At 35.8% G+C, this 21,757-nt stretch overlaps 1 protein-coding gene across 1 annotated transcript in view; it reads left to right on the forward strand.

Annotated features, from left to right (window-relative positions):
* LOC112665491 (ovostatin homolog 2-like) overlaps window positions 1-12,491 on the forward strand; it is a 58,001-nt gene extending 45,510 nt beyond the window's left edge. The window contains 7 exon segments of the mRNA XM_035707118.2: window positions 757-966; window positions 1,415-1,539; window positions 2,964-3,054; window positions 3,440-3,508; window positions 4,490-4,592; window positions 5,279-5,354; window positions 12,318-12,491. Coding sequence (XP_035563011.2) covers window positions 757-966; window positions 1,415-1,539; window positions 2,964-3,054; window positions 3,440-3,508; window positions 4,490-4,592; window positions 5,279-5,331 — 651 coding nt within the window. The 3' untranslated portion in view covers window positions 5,332-5,354; window positions 12,318-12,491.
* The last annotated feature ends 9,266 nt before the right edge of the window (window positions 12,492-21,757 follow it).

Below are 21,757 nucleotides of genomic sequence, written 5' to 3' on the forward strand. Positions count from 1 at the left end.
GAAGAGATTGTTGTCATAAGCACTGGAGTCTTGATGATAAGTTAGATATCCAATGATACTATATATCAACCAGGAAAAAAATATTTCCCTCTGTTTCTGTGATATATACATTGGGAAAAACAATGAAAGGAATGAGTAACAGAAGAAATGGGTATAAAAAGAATAGTGGTTTGTGTCTTAACGGAAAAAAAATTAAAATTGAAAGAAATGCAGTTTCATTCCCTCAAAGGAAAGCTTTACTTCTCACCTTACTTTCTTTACTGTAGTCTTACTTTCTGAATAAAACCATATTAGTGTATCTCACAACATCCTTTTCTGATTCTGAATACTTTCTTCAAAGATCAATGGGCATAAGCATTATCCAAGGTAACCAAAATACTTAGCAAATGGACATAATGGAAATATCATATGATAATATAAGTAATATTATATTATGTCAATTTTTATAAAAGATTTGGCACTATTTTCAATGCAGAGATTACACTTTGTAAAATCCTTGGACTACTAAAATCTGAATTTGTTGAGGAAGACTAAATGACAACAATTGCATAGCAAATGTATTTTTCTTTTTATTTCTTTCTTTTTTTTTTTTTTTTTTTTGCAAATGTATTTTTCTATTGTTTAGGATTTGGTTCTTGGTGTTCTGTTGACCTGTCATAGGAATATTTTTATGAATCGACTTAAAGTTAATGGCCAAATGATGACTAATATGGCATCATAACAAGCTGAGATCTTTGCTTCTACTGTTCTTTGCAGGACACTGCTGTCTGTCTTCTTGCTATAACCCACTATATGAAGTTCACCTTCTCTAATGATCAAAACACTGTCACCTTAAGCGGTGAAGAATCCAATGAGATGTTCCAGGTCAACGGTGACAATCGCTTACTGGTCCAGCGTTCTGAACTAACAAAAGCACATGGACAATACACACTAGATGTGGAAGGACAAGGTTGTGCATTTATCCAGGTAATAGAAATCTACCTGAGACAAAGATAAATATTTTCCAGTTAAAGAGCTAGACTATCCTTTCGGTTACAGATGGAGTGTTATTTTGCCATTGTGTATTTCCATTATTATCTCTGTTCTTTCTCTCATTGATATTTTCTATTCAATAGTTGAAAATGCAAGTTATTTTACAAAAAGATACTCTTAAGCATAGCTAGATAACTGAGGTTTCTTGAAGAACATCGCTGTTAGAAAGCATTCTGATGTTTCCATTATGTCAAGATTATTTGTTTATGTAAAGATTCTTGGGTCTACTGAAACCTGGATAATTACATTTTGCCTTATTCCCTAATGATAAAAATGTAAAAAAAAAAGTGCAGTAATAATGAAAATAGAGAAAAAATAAGTCCTTCAGTTCTTACTACAGGATATATGAATGGATTGTCTTCTGATTTGGCATTCTTTCTAGGTTACCCTGAGGAATAATGTACTATTACCTAAAAAAGCATCTGGATTTTCCCTTTCCTTGGAAATAATCAAGAAAAACTCTTCAGATACATTTCAGAGATATTTTGACCTGATAGTAACCCTCAAGTAAGTGTTCCATTTTGTTATCAACTCCTGGGTTAGAGAGATCCTGAGTAATAGATTAAAAAATAATTGTTTTTTTTAAAAAGTAATTGTTTTAAATACTAGCAAAATAAATATTAATGATGGTGACCACAATGAGTTCATATGTTGGTGGTGACATTTCTATAGCATAGTCTCTTTCTAGCTCTGTGTGTACATCACAGTGCAGGGCTTATGCAAGTGAGAATTGTACTGTAGGCAAGTATGAATTTGAAAGCTTCTGCATCACTGATATTCCAGAAATGCCTCCGGTGTTTCATGTTTATGGAAGTACCGTTGGATTTGGACAATGGAGGTGCCAAAGACAGGCACAGGTGGGCCAGCATGAGAAAACTTATGGATGCTTATTCTCTAACTGTGTAGAGCAATTATTTTAGATTTTTATTTTTTGGAGTAGATAAAATAATTTTCCTGAGTTAAAATATAATTTATAGGTGCCAGAGAGTTTTAGTCCTCATTAATACATGGAGAAACATTGAATACAATTCATTTGGGGGATTTTTCTTAGGATTTCCAAATGAAATCTTTTAAACATCAGAGCTAAGATAAGAACTGCATACACCATGGAACTCTCAATTTTGTGTCCCAACAATGCTATCCAGAGTTAGGGACATAATCTACATGACTTGGGGACATGGTTACTCTAAATTTCTACCAACACCTTGCTTTCTAAACAAAGATATCCTTTAAGTATTATGCAAATCTGAAGCTAAAATAAGTATATGTGATATAAACTTATCAGCTTTGTTTATAAGCTATGACTTTGAGGCCCCGAGGAAGCTTAAAAGAGATTGGGGTGATCATGGTATCTCCCCTGCCAGGTAAGTATTATGCTGAGTGAAGTAAGTCAGTCGGAGAAGGACAAACATTATATGTTCTCGTTCATTTGGGAAATATAAATAATAGTGAAAGGGAAAATAAGGGAAGGGAGAAGAAATGTGTGGGAAATATCAGAAAGGGAGACAGAACGTAAAGACTGCTAACTCTGGGAAACGAACTAGGGGTGGTAGAAGGGGAGGAGGGCGGGGGGTGGGAGTGAATGGGTGACGGGCACTGGGTGTTATTCTGTATGTTAGTAAATTGAACACCAATAAAAAAAAAATAAAAAAAAAAAAAATAAAAAAAAAAAAAAAAAAAAAATAAAAGAGATTGGGGAGATTTCAGGTCCAGATAATTCACTCTTTATCCCAATTTATATGTCCTTTGTCTTTCTAATTGTTCCTATTCTCAGATGTTTGAGAATCACTTTCTTTAGGTGTTCCCTCTTCAGTTTTTTACCTTTGCTCCAGATATATAGCCAGTTGGTATCTATGTATCCACCATCCTTGCCATAAGATAGGTCACTTTTTTAGGCTATTGTCTAAACTTGTGTTGTTTTTAAATTTCAGGTATACTGGAATTCACAATAACTCCAATATGGTCCTTGTTGATGTAAAAATGCTGTCAGGATTTACTCCAGTCATGGCATCCATTGAGAAGGTAAATAATAGAAGATTACACTTTCAGTCCAGAAAAAGAAATTGTGTATAGATACAATAATTTGTTAGCCAAACAAAGTCATGTAATTCTTCCTTTACATAAATATACTCAAAGTTCATTTTTATTTTTGCTATAACACTGGAGAAACAAGTATTCTTAATTTGAAGCAATTGGCAGTCATTTTTCCCATAGGTCATAATACAATTATACAATTCTTTGTTCTTTATTTAGTCCCTACTTGTGTTTATAAAAAATATCATGGCACAGACAACATCCATAATATAGAAACCTGAAAACTGGTTAAGTAAAAAGCAAGAAAATATTCAATACTAGAGGTATTCTTTAATATTTTAATCTCCATCCCTCCCTGCCAATTTCTATAAAGCTTGAAAACAATGGCCAAGTGATGAAGACTGAAGTCAAGAATGACCATGTTCTTTTCTACTTGGAAACTGTAAGTTGAGTAATAATTTTTTTCCCCATGGCTTTCTTTTCTTTTCCGAATGTCCTTGGATGCTTGTATTTTATTCATATGTAAATGAATACATCCAGTTGACCCTTGATCAACACAGGTTTGAACTGCATGGGTCCACTCACACAGGACTTCTTTTTTATAAATGCAGTACAAAACTGTAAATATATTCTCTCTTCCTTATGATTTTTTAATGACATCTTCTTTAGCTTGCTTTGTTGTAAGAATACAGTATATAATACATATAACCTACAAAATATGTCTTGTTTATGTTATTGGTAAGGTCCACAGTAAGCTATTAGTAGTTCAGTTTTTGGAGAGTCAAAACTTATATCAGATTTTCAACTATGCAGGGGGTTGATGCCCCTACAGAGGGTCAGCTGTATATATGACAGAGTTAGTCAAAAAATATGGGACATTAAAGATGATCAGTGCTCTTCAATCCCACTGATAATCTATCTTCTCCTTACTAACTCTAACATTGTTTTATATATGCTTTTGCTACTTGACTAGGTGACTCTCAAGTCAGAACTATCATTTCCCTGTTTTTCATTCCTCACAGCATCGAACATGGTATGGTTACAGAGCAGATGTATAATTCTTTTATAGTTTGGCTTGAACTCCAACAAAGTCTAGCAAGAGTTTTAGAGTCATCCCTTCTATGTGTACATCATGACCATTCACACCTGCATTACCCTAATGCTTTCAATTAGATTTCTTGGACCTCAATATAAGAAATGGAACTTAAAATTTCATATAATTTAATATCATTTAACTCATTATTTTGTCATTATGTAAGATCCTGCTACCCTAGATCTATTTAATTAAGTAAATAATGAACTCCCAGAGATAATTTGTTCTGTGATTTTCTTTTTGTTGCTGATGTATTTATACCTAATGTATTTATAATTTGTGTCTTTGTGTGATGCAGACCTGACATATTTATAATTTGCATCTTTACAGGTTTTTGGGACAGCAAACCACTTTACTTTCAGTGTTGAGCAAACCAACCTTGTGTCCAACATTCAGCCAGCCCCAGTTATGGTCTATGATTATTATGAAAAAGGTAGGCAAGCAATGCCTATGTCCTAAAGCTACTGACTTCCTGAGCCTCTACATTTTCCAAAATCATCCTCCGTCATCAAAGACTAAATGATGACTGCTTTTACTTTATATATTGATTTTTTTTCTCCCTACTATATATTTTGTCTGGGCCATTTTCCAGTTACCAGAGTTTTTCAATGCCTAGAATCCTTTTGATGTGAGAGGGCTCCTCTTTAACTTGAGATACATGCTGAGCTTTAAGATCTCTTTGTTGTTATTTTTGTCGTTGTCAATGCCAAGAATTACATTTCATGCTACCTTTATGGACATTGATTTGAGAAGGGGAGGGGGCAATATTTTGAAACGTTATAGGAAAGTCTTGATAGATTAATTTCCAAAACAATTATTAAGATGTATAAAGACCCTAAAAATTTTCCCTGGAAGGTCAATGCTATTAGTTTCTCATTAAATATCATACAAAGTCTGTCAAGTATTTGAATTCCTGCTCTATCATTTACTAATTGAATGTACTTCATTAAATACCTTAAGCTTAAATATGATATTTTTGGATTTAGAAATTGGAGAAGTGATTGATTGTCTTGTAAAATTTTTGGAAAGATTAGGCCTGATGTACCTATATTGTCTGACATAATCTGGTTATAGAAAGTTGGAGATTTAAGATGGGTGAACTTACTCTTTATTTTCCAGATGAATATGCCCTTGTTTCTTACAACATCAATAGTGTTTCAGCTTCCCAGTAAGACAAAACAAAGCCCAGGAAGAGGTAAGAAAGTTACAAATATTGAAAACATTGAAACCATTGAAAATACATCTGGTACTAAAAGGAAAACCTAAAAAAAAAAAATACAATGGATGAAGCAAAGAGAAGTCTGTGGTATATCACAGAGTTTGAATAGTTTATGTGTTCTAGATGCGTATTATGATAGTCATTAAGATTTTATTTTCTTCAAAATAGCTTTAAAGAATTTACAACTATATGGGACACCTGGGTGGCTCAGTTGGTTAAGTGTCTGGCTTTGGCTCAGGTCATGATCTCAGTTTCCTGGATCGAGGCCCATATCAGGCTTTCTGCTCATCGGGGAGTCTGATTCTTCTTATGTGCCCTCCCTCTCTCCATCTTTCTCTCTCTCAAACAAATAAATAAAATCTTTTTAAAAAAAGAATTTACAAAAAAAAAAAAAAAGAATTTACAACTATATATGTGACTTTTACCGATGTCTCATTTTTAAAAATCACTCATCTTTGTTTTATAAAATCAATAGGTCATTAAATACATATGTACCTATATTTATACATATTCACATATATATATGTATGTGTGTGTTTGTGTATGTGTGTATATATGTATGTTTTCTTAGCTATATATATATATACACACACACACACACATAGTTATGCATCGTTTAAACTCTGTTTTTATATCCCAGGTGGAAAGCTATTTACTATGAACTAACTCATTCTTCTGTATCAAACCTGGAAGAAAACCATGAACGACCTCCTGTACTGAGTATACTGCAATCTGCCATGACTTCTTATCAGATTTTATTTCACTATTATTCCATAAAATGCTCTCATTTCTCATCTGAGTCTGTGATTTTCTTTTCTTTCCATATATTATACAGAATTTTCATCCTAGAAAACTCAAGATTTTCTTTGAAGACAACTCTCATAATTTGCTTTATTGTCATCAATTCTAAATCTAAGCTTTTAGACATTGTGATGTACATAATATGGAATCCTCCAACATACAGAGAAAAAGAGAGAAAGCCAGGGTCAGTGGACATGAGGGAAAGAGACTAAGTTGCAGAGGACTTCATTTGAGCTCAAGGAAATAAACACATGCAACACAAAACACACAGACTCTTCTCCATGAAAGATCATCAAAGAATGGGGGAAAAATACTAAGGAAGTCATAAATGAATTGATGGATTTATTGAGTTTCCACACATGATTGAAAGGGTAATCCAAGGGCATTTTATCTTTTAAGATTTTATTTATTTATTTATGAGAGACACAGAGACATAGGCAGAAGGAGCAGCAGGCTCCCTATAAGGAGCCCAATGTGGGACTCGATCCTAAATCCTGGGATCATGGCCTGAGCTGAAGGCAGACGCTCAACCGCTGAACCACCCACGCGTCCCAAGGGAATTTTATCTTTTTAAAAAGCATTTTTATTGTACTAATTTTGTCACTTATTACTGAAAAGCAACATTCAATGTCTATCCTTTGCTCAACCTAACACTACTGATAAAGCAATAAATTAATATTGAGAAAACAGAGGCAGGAAGAAATTGGAGAAAATAAGGATAGAAATGAAAACAATTTCTCTACTGACTTCTCTACAGGCTTCTAACCCTGCTGAGAATACTGCTACAGGCAAGAAAAAGATACAGATTAGTTCTCCAGCTGTAGGGTTAAAAAAATTGGAAACAGTGTTCTGTCATCAGTGCCCCACAAATTAAAAATACAGTGTTTTAATAGATGATGATTAGACTTACTTATTTTTGTCTTTCTGCCCAGTGTCTACTGCTTATAGTGCCCACGTTATAACTTGGCCCTTAATAAATGTTTATTAATAGATTTATCATAGATAAACTGCTGGTGTCAATCTATATCTGGTGCTATAAAAGTTTATTTCATTGTGTTAAGAATTTTTTTATGCCTTCTCAGTTTTCTTATTTTATCAAAACTTGGCACATCAGATGTGTATATATGACATCAGTATTCATAGTTTTTAAAAACACCCTAGGCTCTATACATACTCAAGAGTTTCACTCAAGGAAAATATGACTCTTCTAGTACATTTTATGCTAAAGGTTCAAGTAAAATGAAGGGAATTTACTTTGTGGTAAATAATGTCTTTTTGTGGGAATTTTTTTTTTTTTTGCCTAAGTAAATAATTCTAAATCCCCATTTTACTTAGCATATATTCAATAGTTAGTCTGCTGGTATAATAAAATTGTTTTTCAAATTCTAAGCAGCCAAAGAGGTTATGGGGAGGCCTGCTACCAGCTATGCTTCAAGGCACAGATAAAGTTTAGAATTTAATGTTTATACTTGCAAAATTTCTTGGTAAGTATGAAAGATGACAGGGAACTGGGATCTAAATATATTCTAAAGAATAAGACTATTAATGAACAATATAGCTCTGTTACTTGCCCCTTGCATTGAAACCTCTTTCTGGTTTATATTGGACAGACAACCAAAATCATTTCCTTGGTCTACATTTGAATATAAAATAGGACATACCGGATGTTCTAGTTTAGAGTGTTGAATGGGAAATGCCAAGTTTCAATGTGACTGTGTGTGTTTCTGTGTACACGTGTGTATTTAAGAAGGGATTTTTAGTAAACTAGACCGCCATGGACTATTTCATGGAGGATGATGTATAGCTCTGATCTAGATGAGGCTCGTGTTATCCAAGTATCACATGACACTTGCCCCTCTTGCCCCTCTATACCAAAGTACTTGGACAACAGGAATAATTCATTCCATCTCTCATGTTTTTATGTAGTCATCACATCCTTTTTGCATTTTGAAATAAGTTAGGTATACATTTAACAAGTACATGAAATACCAAGCCCTAACATCCTCTTTACTGTCTCCTAGAAATCTCATCCTTTTTATCCTCCTCCTCTTTCTATCAGCTTTTTCCCTTTTATCTCTTTTCTTAGGTCTCATGCTCTTTTTCCTTTTATTGTTTTATTTTTCTTCCATCATCACTTAACAATTTGGTTCCTCCCTCTCCACAGTATGTACATTTCCTTCTCACTATCCAGATACTTATTGATCTTCTTTTCTCAGCTCCACTTTCTCTTACCAAACATTAAATAATATTTTTCATCATGATTCTAGCAAGTCTTTTTCTCTTCTCACTATACACACTAAAAATCCTACAAAATTAAAATTTATGTCTGATTCCCACATATATGCTTCTCTATCTACTTTCCAGCCTCCATGAATCCCACTGTCTATTGTACATTAGTCAAATGTCCCACAGACACCTCAATAATATCCATCATTTACCCCTAAACCAGGTTCTTTTACTGAGATACCCTATCTCAGTGTGTGACAATATCATCACTAAAGAATTATCTAAGTATCTCACCTCGTCCCTCACATTCTACTCATTCACTGTTGATAATGGACCAGTGTTCACCTACCAAATGAATAACTCATTGATCCGTTTCCTTTTATCCATACTGCCATGCTGTTTTAGTTCAGACCATCAGTCTTGAGTGCCTATATGCACCAAAAACCTCTTCTGGACAGTCAGGCTATATCGGTAAATGAAAATAGTAAGAAATGGCTATCCTTGTGGAGCTTACATTTCAATGGGAGAGATATACAATACATGTAATATAATCAAACAATAAATGTAAGCATAAAATCAGCAACATAGATAAGCAAAATTTAAGAAATTGGAAGGTGGTAAGTGTTGTTGGAAAATAAAAACTGTAGAGATGGGTAAGAGGATCCAGAATGTCCAGGGAGATGGGACGAGGAGAAGGATTGAAATACTAGGTAGATTTACGTTCAACCTCATTGAAGCAGTGACATTTGAGCAAAGATTTGAAGGAGGTGAGGAAGTTAACTGCATAGATGTCTGAGACAGTGAGAAAAACTAGAAAAACAGAAATTTGTGTTTAGCTCTGGCCTCGGGCAGGATACTTTTGGATGAATTATAACTATTAAGCCAATCACATTATCACAGTTCCCACTGAAAGGGAGTGGTGTCTGGGGTCTAGGTTCCCTAGAATATAGACTCTGAGGTGAAGATTTGTGGGTAGGGAGTTTGACTAAAGAGGGCTTTAAAGAATAACACCAGTGGAGGATAAAAGAATCTGGATTATACAGAGAGAAGAGTTGAGCTGTGATGAATCCCAATAAAAATCTCAGACCATTGAGCTCTTTGGTGCTAGAATGGGTCTTTAGAATTCTCCCATCTTAAGGTGAGGGAGCTAGGTCTTTATAGCATCAAAGCACCCATTATGGGATACCTTAAGGGGATGAAAAGTCTCTCTTATACTGAGGGAGACTTTCAGAGCTGAATTCATCTGAGAGCCAACAGCCACCAACATTTCTAGCAGCTGGGATTATGAGTATTTCTGCCATAGAGAATATCTAAAGGACACACCACAGATCACTACTTTGGTCTAGCACTGAGATATAAGAAACAAATCTAAGGACCTATACAAGGATGTCTCCTGGTACAGCATCTGGAATGACTTTGATCCTTGGTAGAAAAGGAGAGAAAGGAGAGAGAGAGAGAGGTATTCAGGAGATTCGGGAGAAGAAAACTCTTTTTCTGCTGACCCTCTTCTTTAAGACTGAGATATTATTGGGAATGCATAATGTTTGCTACTGTAGAAGCCAAGCTGTCACTAAAGAGGCAAAAAAAATACTGACCCACCAAGTGGCAGAGAAGAAAGAATGAAAGAAATGCCTTGAGGGCATTGGTAAGCTGCTGAACCAGTGCCAATACCACCTTCCTCAGAATTTGTGCCAGAAGAGATAAATGTTTGATATTTTTAAGCTCGGCATTCTGTTACATACAGCTCTTAAAGATTTTCTCATCTTTTTTTTCCAATTCTTTGCCTTTTTTTTTCCTATCATATTTTTATATAGAACTTGTAATGTCTCCTTTTTAAAGTTCTTTCTAGATTACTAACCCCAGGGAAATCATTTTGAAGAGGGGCTAGTACACGTGCTGATTGACATGAACCCCCCTATTGTTCACAGTAATGTTCTCCACAATGAGAATTTGGCGGGGGGGAGGGCTGTGCATGCATGCATATGTATGATATCTTGATAGGGACTTTTCCAGGGTTTTCTAAGTGTCAGGCACTTTAAATATATTAATTTCTTTAATCCCCACAACAAGCCTATAAAATATTGTTATTATTATTCTTGTTTATGGACAAAGAAAGAGAAACACAGGGAATTCAAGTAACTTATTCAAGGTCTTTCCTCTGTTAAGAACTAGGATCCAAACACTGGCTTTCAGACTCTAGAGACTTTGCACTATAACTGCTTTGCAAAGGAAGGAAAATTCTATACACAAATCACATACTAATACTGAAAAGACGAGTTGAGTAAATGTGTTTTCCTATGGGCTACAATAAAAGTAGAACTTTATTCGTGTAAAGAGGTTGCATTTATTACAAACCATTCCCAGCGTGGTGCATTCATTCCCAGTCACACTCTGCCTTAAAGACTAAGTATGCCTCCACTGGCAAAAAGATTCTGGAAATTTTTATAACTTGCTAGAGAAACTTTGATGCCAAAATCAAAACAAGTTTACAGACACCTTATTATTTTCTGTAACAGTACCTCAGAAGAGAACACTGTGAGCTTGCTACCCTTGACAGGGCCCCACCGCAGGCACATACTCTGTGGGTCTTCACACAAAGAGAGGTCTGAAAGAAGAACACAGATGAGCATTGCTTACCATCTACTGCATGAAATATCAGCCTACTGAGGTTACGGGTAGAATTCTCGTCATGAACAGGTTCTACAGAGCGCAGGACAAGGTCTCATTTGTTACGTGACTCGTGACTTGTACTAATTTCCTGGCAGATTTCTTTAAGTCCTTTAGCCTCTACCCTAACACTGAATGTTATGCAAAGTAATGATAGTTAAAGTTGGCAAAATGGTTAGGGAACTTCCCAGAGGTTTCATATTTTATTTTTTTAAGATTTTATTTATTTATTCATGAGAGACACAGAGAGAGAGAGAGAGAGAGAGAGACAGAGGCAGAGGGAGAAGCAGGCTCCATGTAGGGAGCCCAACATGGGACTCAATCCTGGGTCTCCAGATCACGCCCTGGGCTGAAGGCGGCGCTAAACCGCTGAGACACCCAGGCTGCCCTTTTTTTTTTTAAGATTGAAGTTTCATATTGTAATGTTAAAAATTATAGATACCACCTGAGGAGCTGTACTTTAAAGAAAATGAAGCAAGAAAGGAAGGACAGAAGAGAAGTTACACTTCAAAACTAATTTTGGGAAGGGAATATAAGGGAAGGGAGAAGAAATGTGTGGGAAATATCAGAAAGGGAGACAGAACGTAAAGACTGCTAACTCTGGGAAACGAACTAGGGGTGGTAGAAGGGGAGGAGGGCGGGGGGTGGGAGTGAATGGGTGACGGACACTGGGTGTTATTCTGTATGTTAGTAAATTGAACACCAATAAAAAATAAATTAAAAAAAAAAAAAAAGAAAGAAAAAGAAAAACTAATTTTGGAACTGAGAATATATTTTCACTAAGATGGGAAATATAATTTCCTCTTTCTTATTTTGACTTTTCATGAGTATTTATTACCTACTTACTTTTTATTAGTATATATTGCCTATATACTTTTCAATCATTTTTCTATGTAGACAAGAGTAACTGGATATAAAATGTCTTTGTGTATTAAATATATGAATATATTGAAATAAAAGCACACTATCAATAACTGCAATATATTCATAAATATACAGACTTGGACTTACATCTTCATTATATTTCATTTGACTATTACTGGACTCATTCTCTTGATTTTATAAAGGAAGCCACTGCTCTTTTGAAAACATTTACCATAAAGGAAATTCCAAGATACATTTTAGACTAGAGCAATGACCTTGAAAATAGATTTTGTTTGGAATTCTTTATTATTATCTATAAGGAAGCCTTATTCCAACATTGCACATTTATTCTTCATGATGAAATAAATCTCTGCTTTACAGGATGAAAAAAATGTACACTGGAATGTATGTGAATAGAAAAAGGCGAATTTCCCATATGTTGGAAGTGTGACACCAATTTTGCCTGATGAAAAACCCAAGCTGAGAATCAGAAGCAACTGTTCAGCATTCCCTATTGAAATGGCATTCTTATTCATTGAATTTATCCCAAAAACATTGTGTGTGTGTCTGTATTTTTGTGTGCATACATATTTCTGTTATTGTTACCATTTCACATTTAAATTTCACATTTAAACAGCTAGATAACTATACCAAATTTAGAGAGTGTATTTGGGAGATACACACACGCACATGTGTATGTGCACACATACACATACAATGGCTACTCTGCAAAATTCACTTTGGAGGTCCCAGGAGGACACCTCAAAACAAGAAGCAATCATAGTCTCAGTCAGATGCAACTGAATTACAATCAGAGGCGAGTATAAGTAGATTAAGAGAATCATTCTCTGAGTATCATAATTCCATGGAAAAAGAAAATAAACCATAATTCCAAACATAAGTCCCAGATAGAAAATTATAAGGGTAGATACTACAAATTTTTGTTGCTAATTGGCAATCTAGAGAATTCTCATATGGGGAAGTCTCTTTAGTTAGCTTAAAGGTAGATATATATTTATTTATCAGAGGGGTATTCAAATATTTAATAATTATGATTGTCTCTGCCAAATCAGGTCAGATTACATGTACATGTGTAAATATAAATTCAATTCACCTTACTAAAAGGAAGTGTCTTGCAAATTTTTCCTTTCCTTCAACAAACTTAAATGTTTATAGTAATTACCGTGTATTTTAAAAATTCCTCATGTTGACTTTCCTCTAATTGATGTTAGATTTAAAGCATCCAAATTACAATATATTAATAAAGTCTTAGAAAACATTTGATTTCCAGCTATGTCCCACAGCTGGTATGATTTATATTCTGCATTTTAATTAATAAAAATGTTCTAAATGTAAGTACCCTTTCAGAGTCACACTTTGGAGGAAGTGTTATGACAAAGGGCAAAGAAATGCTAAGGAATGGAAACACATGAAGAGCAGTAGATTTTTGTTGTTGCTTTTCATAAGGGATAACATAAATGCTCACCAATCTGAAACTGCTTCCTATGTGTGATGGAGAGAAGTATTAGGTTAAAGACATGGTCTTAGTCAACTAAGTGGAACCAATTTTCTTTAGATTTGGCTCAAATCCTCAAAGTAAAGAAATACACAACATGAGGCTGTCTTTTTAGAAAGAGGTGAGTGAAACTATAACAAGAAGAAAACACAAGTTAATGCCTCCTTAAGTTTACCATACCCTATGTCAGCCTTGTAAAAGAAAAAGGTAAACAATTCAGCCAGCAAAATTGAATTTATTCAAAAATAGCAGAGGAGTCACAATTCGACACAAACAAATTATGGTGAACCAGAGGCAAATCCAGAGAACAAATGAGGACAGCATCATTTTATAGAGGAAAGGGGGAAGTTGGGAGGAGTTGTTTTGAGCAAAAGTTTATTGAAGGAAAATGAGAGTTTGAAGCAGTGGTAGCTTCTCACTGGCTGCAGACAAGGGCACCTTGTTGTTGCTGCTAAAAGAAAACTATCCTTCTTCCTGCCGGCCAAGCTGTGACAAGTGTACATGCATAAAAGCCCTCTTTTCTTGGCTTGCCAATTGCAATTTTTTAAAAAGATTTATTTATTTATTTGGGGGTTGGGGACAAAGGGTGAGAGAGAATCCTAAGCAGGCTCCACATCCAGTGCGGAGCCTGACATAGGGCTCCATCCCACAACCCTGAGATCATGACCTGAACTGAAACCAAGAGGCAGATGCCCAACTGACCGAGCTATTCAGACACCCCTACTAACTGCAATTTTGAGTTAGGTTTCCTTAACATGTTTTCACATCTGAACACTAGATGTGATTGACTTTAGTCCTTTTTATTATCTGGAATGTGCAACAGTGGGAACCCAGCAAAAGACACTTTTGGTTGGAGATGTGTATCTTTCCCTATTAAAGGAATAGTGTAATGTAATGTACACCATGATGACTGCTGCATAGTGCATTTGAAAGTTGTCAAGCAAATCCTAAGAGCTCTCATTATGAGAAAAAATATATTTTTTCTTTTTTTATATTTATATGAGATAATGAATGTTAATAAAACAATGTGGTAATCATTTCATAATATATGTAAGTCAAATTATTATACTGTACATCTTAAACTTATACTGGGCTGTATGTCAATTACATCCTAATAAAACTAAAAAAAAGTGCTTCAGACACGTCATAAGGTGGGTTCAGTGAATAGGAAGAAGTTCTCTTTCCTGCTAGAATTAAACTCTTATGCTTTACTCCCTAAGAAATGCTTAGTTGGGAGCTGGGGCAAAATTCTATGCAAAACCTAAAGCTGATGAAGAGCTATAAGTAACTCAGAAGGTGCTTGCATTTGTTAAATATTTAAAATAGTGTTAGCATTTATTAAGGGCTCATAATAGTCTCACTATTAGAAAGTTAACCATGAATAAAACATACCAGCGGTGCCTCTGAGATTCTGACAGCCATGTGCAGATGTAACATAAAAGAAAACATTTACATGGGAACATGATACTCTGTAATAGAGATATATATTTGAGTTATTATAGAAGTCTAAAGTACCAACTACTTCCATTGGAGATTCGTGAAGGTTTAAAGTGAACCATGAAGGAGAAGAAACAGAGCTGCAGAAAGCAAGTCATGGAGAGACATTCTACAGGATGTAGCACATACACAAACACAGAGAGACAGAGTGTGTGGCTCACATAAGAAATTGCTTGTGTTTTCATAGAAATTAGCAAAGTACATCTGTAAGGAAGTGGATGGTGCTAAAGTGGAGTATGGACCATTAAAGAGTTTTTAAACAGGACATAATATCATTAATTTGCATTTTAGGGGGGAAAAAAGTTGATTTATTGGTGGAATAAAATGATTTCCCACTGTCTTCAGTAAAGGGGCAATATTAGAGGCAGAGCCCAGCAGAAGAAATCCTTTGGGCTGCATGAGATCACAGCAGTCCTAAGATTGTCTTCTGAGAGTTTCTTGTTTAGTCAAATGCCCAGAGTAACACAAAATAATGGGCAATAGTCTTGGAAAGGGAAAGGAGCAAATACATTGTAAAAATGGGGTAATGCGGGCAGCCCTGGTTGCCAGTGGTTTAGCACTGCCTTCGGCCTGGGGTATGATCCTGGAGACCCGGGATCCAGTCCCACATCAGGCTCCCTGCATGGGGCCTGCTTCTCCCTCTCCCTGTGTCTCTGCCTCTCTCTCTCTCTCTCTCTCTCTCTCTGTCTCTCATGAATAAATAAAATCTTTTTTTAAAAAATGGGTAATGCTTCAGTGTCCTGTCAGGATACCTTTATTTCACAGATCACTAGGCCTTGTAAGGCTTACCTCACTCCACTTAACCACATCCTTACTCATTTCCCAAATGGTGAATGCTAAAGTGATCTATCTCCTGGAAGTGGAAATTCTCTTAAGCTTCTAAGGCAAATTGTCCTACTACTTTCCTGAATTCGACCTACCAAGGAACATAAAGAGATGTACCTTGAAAAAGTAATGGGGGGGCGGGGCAGGAAGCACATCTAGATTCATATGTGACCACCACCTATCTGCCTTTTTATATTTATACATTTATCTCTCCCTCTTCCTCTTTGAAATTACAGAAGATATAACATCAATCCACACTGAAAATTGTACAGGCAGTTCTTGATGGCTAAGTTATTGCAAATTTAGCCATTTAAAACTCTTTATGAGAAGATCCATAAATCATCCAGATACGTTTTTTAACTTTATGTTTTCCAGTTTCACATTTGGCATTTATCACATATAGAAATACCCTACACTTGTAATTAATGAATTGTATGAAGGCCTGGTTTGACCAGAATCATCTGCCTTGCAAAAAAACTGGATATTTAATTGGCTCTTCTTGAGTGTTGTCATCACTTCTGCCCAAAGTTGCTAGGAGCAAAGAAAAAGCAAACAATGAGACTTAACTCAGAGATCAGAAATAAGGACACGCTAGCTAATTTATTTGCCTGCTTTTTATGAGCAGTGACCACAGGGCAGGCCTTAAGAAATTTAGTTTATGGGGCACCTAGATGGCTCAAGTCAGTTAAGCATCTGCCTTCAGTTTGGTTCATGATTCTGGGGATCTGGGATCCAGCCCTACTTCAGGCTCCCTGCTCAGTGGGGAGCCTGTCTCCCTCTCCCTCTGCCTCTCCTCCCTCCACTGGGCTCTGTCTCTTTCGTGCCTTCTCTCTCTCTCAAATAAATAAACTCTTTTTAAAAGTCTAAATCAACAAAAAAATTAAGAAATTTAGTCTGTTTTATCTTGCATAATTTCAGGTTGCAAGTCCCTCCCATAAAATGAGCACCACTGCTAGTCCTTGAGTTCTGCAATTCTATAGCAGGAGCTACACTGCATTTGTTTAAAGTATCTATCCCTGCTAGAACACAAAATTAATACCACGAGCCATTTTCTTTATTTCAATTCAATAAGTTTTCAGGGTTTTTTCTTGAAAATACATACAGGTAAATCTCTAGAGATACTGGGCATCTAAGTAGAGGGAAAAAGAATGCTTGTTAAAAATTTGAAAGATAAAAAAAAAAAAGATTTGAAAGATGTTTTAAGTCCCCAAAACAAATTTCTAAATATCATAGAATTAGGAAGGGGAGGTTATTCGCACTTACCAGTCTGAACCCAGAGTAAATGATAGTGTACCTCCACTATCTAGAAGAGTATTATGTTTATATGACAATTATTGTCATTCTTTGAAGAAAGTTTTGTCTTATTTTGGCAATTTTATGCTATCTGATTTTATTTCACCAGAAATTTCTGTGAAGTATATGAATTTAAACTATATGATTTTGAAAGTGTTGACATGAATATATATATGTATTTAAATCTCACTCTATGTTCATAATTTTAGTAAATTAAAACATCCTTTCATATTTTTTAAGATTTATTTACTTGAAAAAGAGAAGCATGAGGTAAAGGGGTGAGCAGAGGGAAAGGGAGAGAACCCCAAGTAGGCTCCACATCCAGTTCAGAGCCCAACCCAGGGCTCAATCTCACAATCCTAAGATCACAACCTCACCAAAATTAAGAGTCAGATACTTAACCAACTGAGCCATCCAGGTGCCACCTTCCTCATATTTTTTAATTTTTTAACTGAAAAAAAAAGTTTCAGTTGTCATAGTTTTTTTTTAATTAATTTATTTTAAAAACTTTATCCATCTATTCATGAGACACACAGACAGAGAGGCAGAGACATTGGCAGAGGGAGAAGCAGGCTCCCCACAGGGAGCCTGGTGCAGGATCATGACCTAAGCCAAAGGCAGACGCTCAACCACTGAGCCACCCAGGTGCCCCGAGTTTTCATAGTTTTAAAGCTGGCAAAAAAAATAAAATAAAATAATGCCAGCAAACTGAATGTACTATAAGCTATTTCTGCTATGGCCACATGGGAAATTTAAGTAGTCCACAAAAAACATACATCATGTTTTAACAAGATAAGTCCTAAGTTGAATAAGTTTTAAATTGAAATTTTCTATAAATAATAGTGAAAGGGAAAATAAGGGAAGGGAGAATAAATGTGTGGGAAATATCAGAAAGGGAGACAGAACATAAAGACTCCTAACTGGGAAACGAACTAGGGGTGGTGGAAAGGGAAGAGGGCGGGGGGTGGGGGTGAGTGGGTGACGGGCACTGAGGGGGACACTTGACAGGATGAGCACTGGGTGTTATTCTGTATGTTGGTAAATTGAACACCAATAAAAAATTAATTTATTAAAAAAATAAATAAATAAATTGAAATTTTCAAGAATGTGTCTTACATGAAGGGCACCCTCTTATTAAAAAAATTAATAAAATTAACCTATTGTGATCTAATATTATATAGCTGTCTCAAATATTTCACAGGATGTTGACACAATTCTAAAACACCTAATTTACTCTGTGTAAAGTTATAAAAGAAGGAAAAATGCAGTATCGTTAAGGTGAATCTACATGGAAAATATACCCACAGATTTAAGCACCCCATGAACCATTTTTGGATATTATTTCTGTAATTGGTTTACAATTATTTTGTTTTTATCTTAAGAGTTTTGCCTTAGTTTTCTTTAGTGAATATGTGTTGTATAACACTAAACTTTCATAATAAAATCACCTGAACTATTTGACATTATAAGAAATATTAATTCATAATTCCATAGAAATCTGTCCTTCAAATCAACAGTGAATAATGTCATAGTAAAATACTTAGTAGAATCTTTATATTTTAATATGGTTGAAAAAATCTACTGTCATCAACAAACATTGAACTCTTGTTACACGCTGGGTAATCTGATATAGGGTAGCACTACAAAAGTGAATAAGAAATACAAAACTCGACTTGATGGGATGAGCACTGGGTGTTATACTTTATTTTGGCAAATCGAACTCCAATACAAAAATATACAACAACAAAAAAAAGAAATACAAAATTCGTAAGCAGGAAACTGATCAGGGAGCCCAAATTCGTTCATGAATAAATAAATAAAATTAATAACGTACCGTGATAAATGCTATATAATGGCATGGACAAAGTATAATGGAAAAAAGTACAGTTGAAAGAAAATAAAATGACTAACTCTTCAATTCATAAAGAAATATATCAAAGGGAATCTACAGGAGTGAATCTGGAGAGATAAAGGATAATGTAGTTAAAATACAGTCTTCAACAACACTTTCAGTTGATTTCAGTTGTGTTTGGGAGAATTAAAGAAGGGGCTATCCCACGCTTCCAGTGGCAAGGTAAAAGAGAAAATGCCCCCCTGCATGGAAAGAAAAGGGCAGAATGCATCATATGAATAGCAATGAAAGAAATATAGGTAGGACAGCCTGGGTGGCTCAGCGGTTTAGCACTGCCTTCGGCCCAGGGCATGATCCTGGAGACTCAGGATCGAGTCCCACATCGGGCTCCCTGCATGGAGCCTGCTCCTCCCTCTGCCTGTGTCTCTGCGTCTTTCTCTCTCTGTCTCTCATAAGTAAATAAATAAATAAATAAATAAATAAATAAGAAAGAAGTATAGGTAACGCTAATGAAGAAATAACTGTAGGAAAGATGTGCCTTGTGGCCCCAGGTTAGGTGGTATCCTAGGGAGTGGCTGAGTAGGAGCTTTGAGAAGATAGGCCAGTACTTTAACAAAAGCAATGTGTGACCAGCTGCCTACCAAGATATGAAGACACTGACATTTATGCAATGGAAGGCTTTCAGCAGAGAAAAGAGAAGAGAGCTCATTTTTGAAAGGTTAACACTGATAACTATGGAAGACTTAGCTGGATTAGAGCAACACTAATGGCAGAGTTAGAGACTGTTGCAAGAGACCAAAGAAGGGTACGTCTTGAACAAAGACAATGAGTAAATGGTGTTGGAGTAAAGGAGAAATCAATTGTATATCTCAGATTGCAATAAGCTAATGCTTTCTGATTTAATTAATTTAGTAGGAAAGCTCTTAAGACACACACACAAAAAACACTATCCTTACATTATATCCTTCTCAGGGATGTTTTGAGTTATGTCTCTGGATGTTTTGAGTTATGTTGAAGAAATTCTAAGTTGTAATTGGCAATACAGGGACGCCTGGGTGGCTCAGTGGTTGAGCATCTGCCTTCAGCTCAGGGCGTGATCCTGGGTCCTGGGATCAAGTCTTACATTGGCTCCCTGCGGAAAGCCTGCTTCCCCCTCTGCCTGTGTCTCTGCCTCTCTCTCTCTCTCTCTCATGAATAAATAAATAAAATCTTTTAAAAATGGAAATACATAGGTATTTATGCACATTTTTGTTTCTTATGTCTTAAAGGGAATCTGCAAAAATAAGGCAGGCCAGTCTTAATTATTGATTCTGTGTTCCTCGTAGCTTTATGACCCATTAGTCGGTGGAGCAGGCAACTCTTGATCTTAGGGTCATGAGTTGGAGCCTTACACTGAGAGCAGAGTTTACTTAAAATAAGTAAATAAGTAAATAGAATTCTTGCCCTTCTTCTTTTCTCTCTCTCAGGGCAGCAAGTTAAATATATTTCCCAATTCCTCACAAGATTCCTAATTTACTGAACCTTTACTACATATAAAAGACAGTGCTAGCTAAGGTGAAATCAAAAGAAAAAATCTTTCCGCCCTCAAAATGATTTCATGAGAAGTCTTTGAAGAAGGGGTGCCTAGGTGGCTCAATCAGCTAAGCGTTTGACTCTTGATTTCTGCTCAGGTCATGATCTAAGCTGGTGAGATCTAGCTCCTTGTCATTGGCTCCTTGCTCAGCAGAGTCTGCTTGCAATTCTCTCTCTGGCTCCCTCTGCCCCTCACCCTGAATCCCTGCACACTCGCACGCTCTCTCTTGCTCTCTCTCGAATAAATTTACTTTTTAAAAAAGTATGTGGAAAAGAATATAAATAGCCATAATCAAAGTGACATAAAGAAATCATAAATAAACAAAACACAATTCTGTGTCCTTGATATCTGGAAGAATAGGACTTGGCACACAGTAGGCTCTTAATATTATATAATGAATAAATTGTGTAATGAGTAAATATTATATAATGAGTGAGTTATGTGATAAGTAAATGAAAATATTATGGATGCTTCATATTTTAGTTATCAAGAGATGTATTATCCTAGGCCAGCTTCCCCAGACTCAGATTCTGAGACACAAAGAAATGAACCAGGGAGTTATTAAGAAAGTGCCATCGGGGAGAAACTATAAAAAAGAAAAAAAAAAGTGAGGGAAAGCAAGGGAAGGAAAGAAACCAGTCAAGGGGGCATTTGATTTTAGACAATGTCTTAACTTCAGCTCGTCCCATGTCCAAGAAAGGAACCTAAGCTTTTATTCTATCACCAGGCAGTTACTAGTGATGGGCAACCCCCAAAGCAGTGGCAAAACCCCAGGGACAGGCCTCTTAAAAAGTCCACAGAGGCAAGCTGTTAGAAGCAAAGCATAATGAAGCTGAGAGTGGGGCCTAGGGCTAGTAAAAGGGATCTGGGACGCGTGGGTGGGGAATTGGCTGTCAGCACTACAGGTGCATCTCAAAGGGACGGTGAACTCAAGGGACTCCTTAGAGAATAGAGATGATACGAGTGAGGATAGCATAAAGAAGAACAAGGTTAGTGAAGTCTTGTGAGTGGAGAATCAAGAGAACGTTGAGAATAGTAATAATCCAGCTCTGCTGAAACATACAACAAACAAGAAGTCACGGTGAAAAAAATTTGGAAGAGTCTCGGTGCCATGTTGTGAAGGTACTTGGGTTACAGTTAGTCATAAAATCACCCTTTGTGTTTAGAGTAGAGGAATAAAATGATTGGGGAAGGAGTTCAAGACCTCTTCAAAAATTACTCATTACTTCTGCCAGAATAGGAAAAATGAGACGTCTTTTTACCCA

This window comes from Canis lupus, chromosome 27, assembly GCF_003254725.2.
Source record: "Canis lupus dingo isolate Sandy chromosome 27, ASM325472v2, whole genome shotgun sequence".
NCBI lineage: Eukaryota > Metazoa > Chordata > Mammalia > Carnivora > Canidae > Canis > Canis lupus.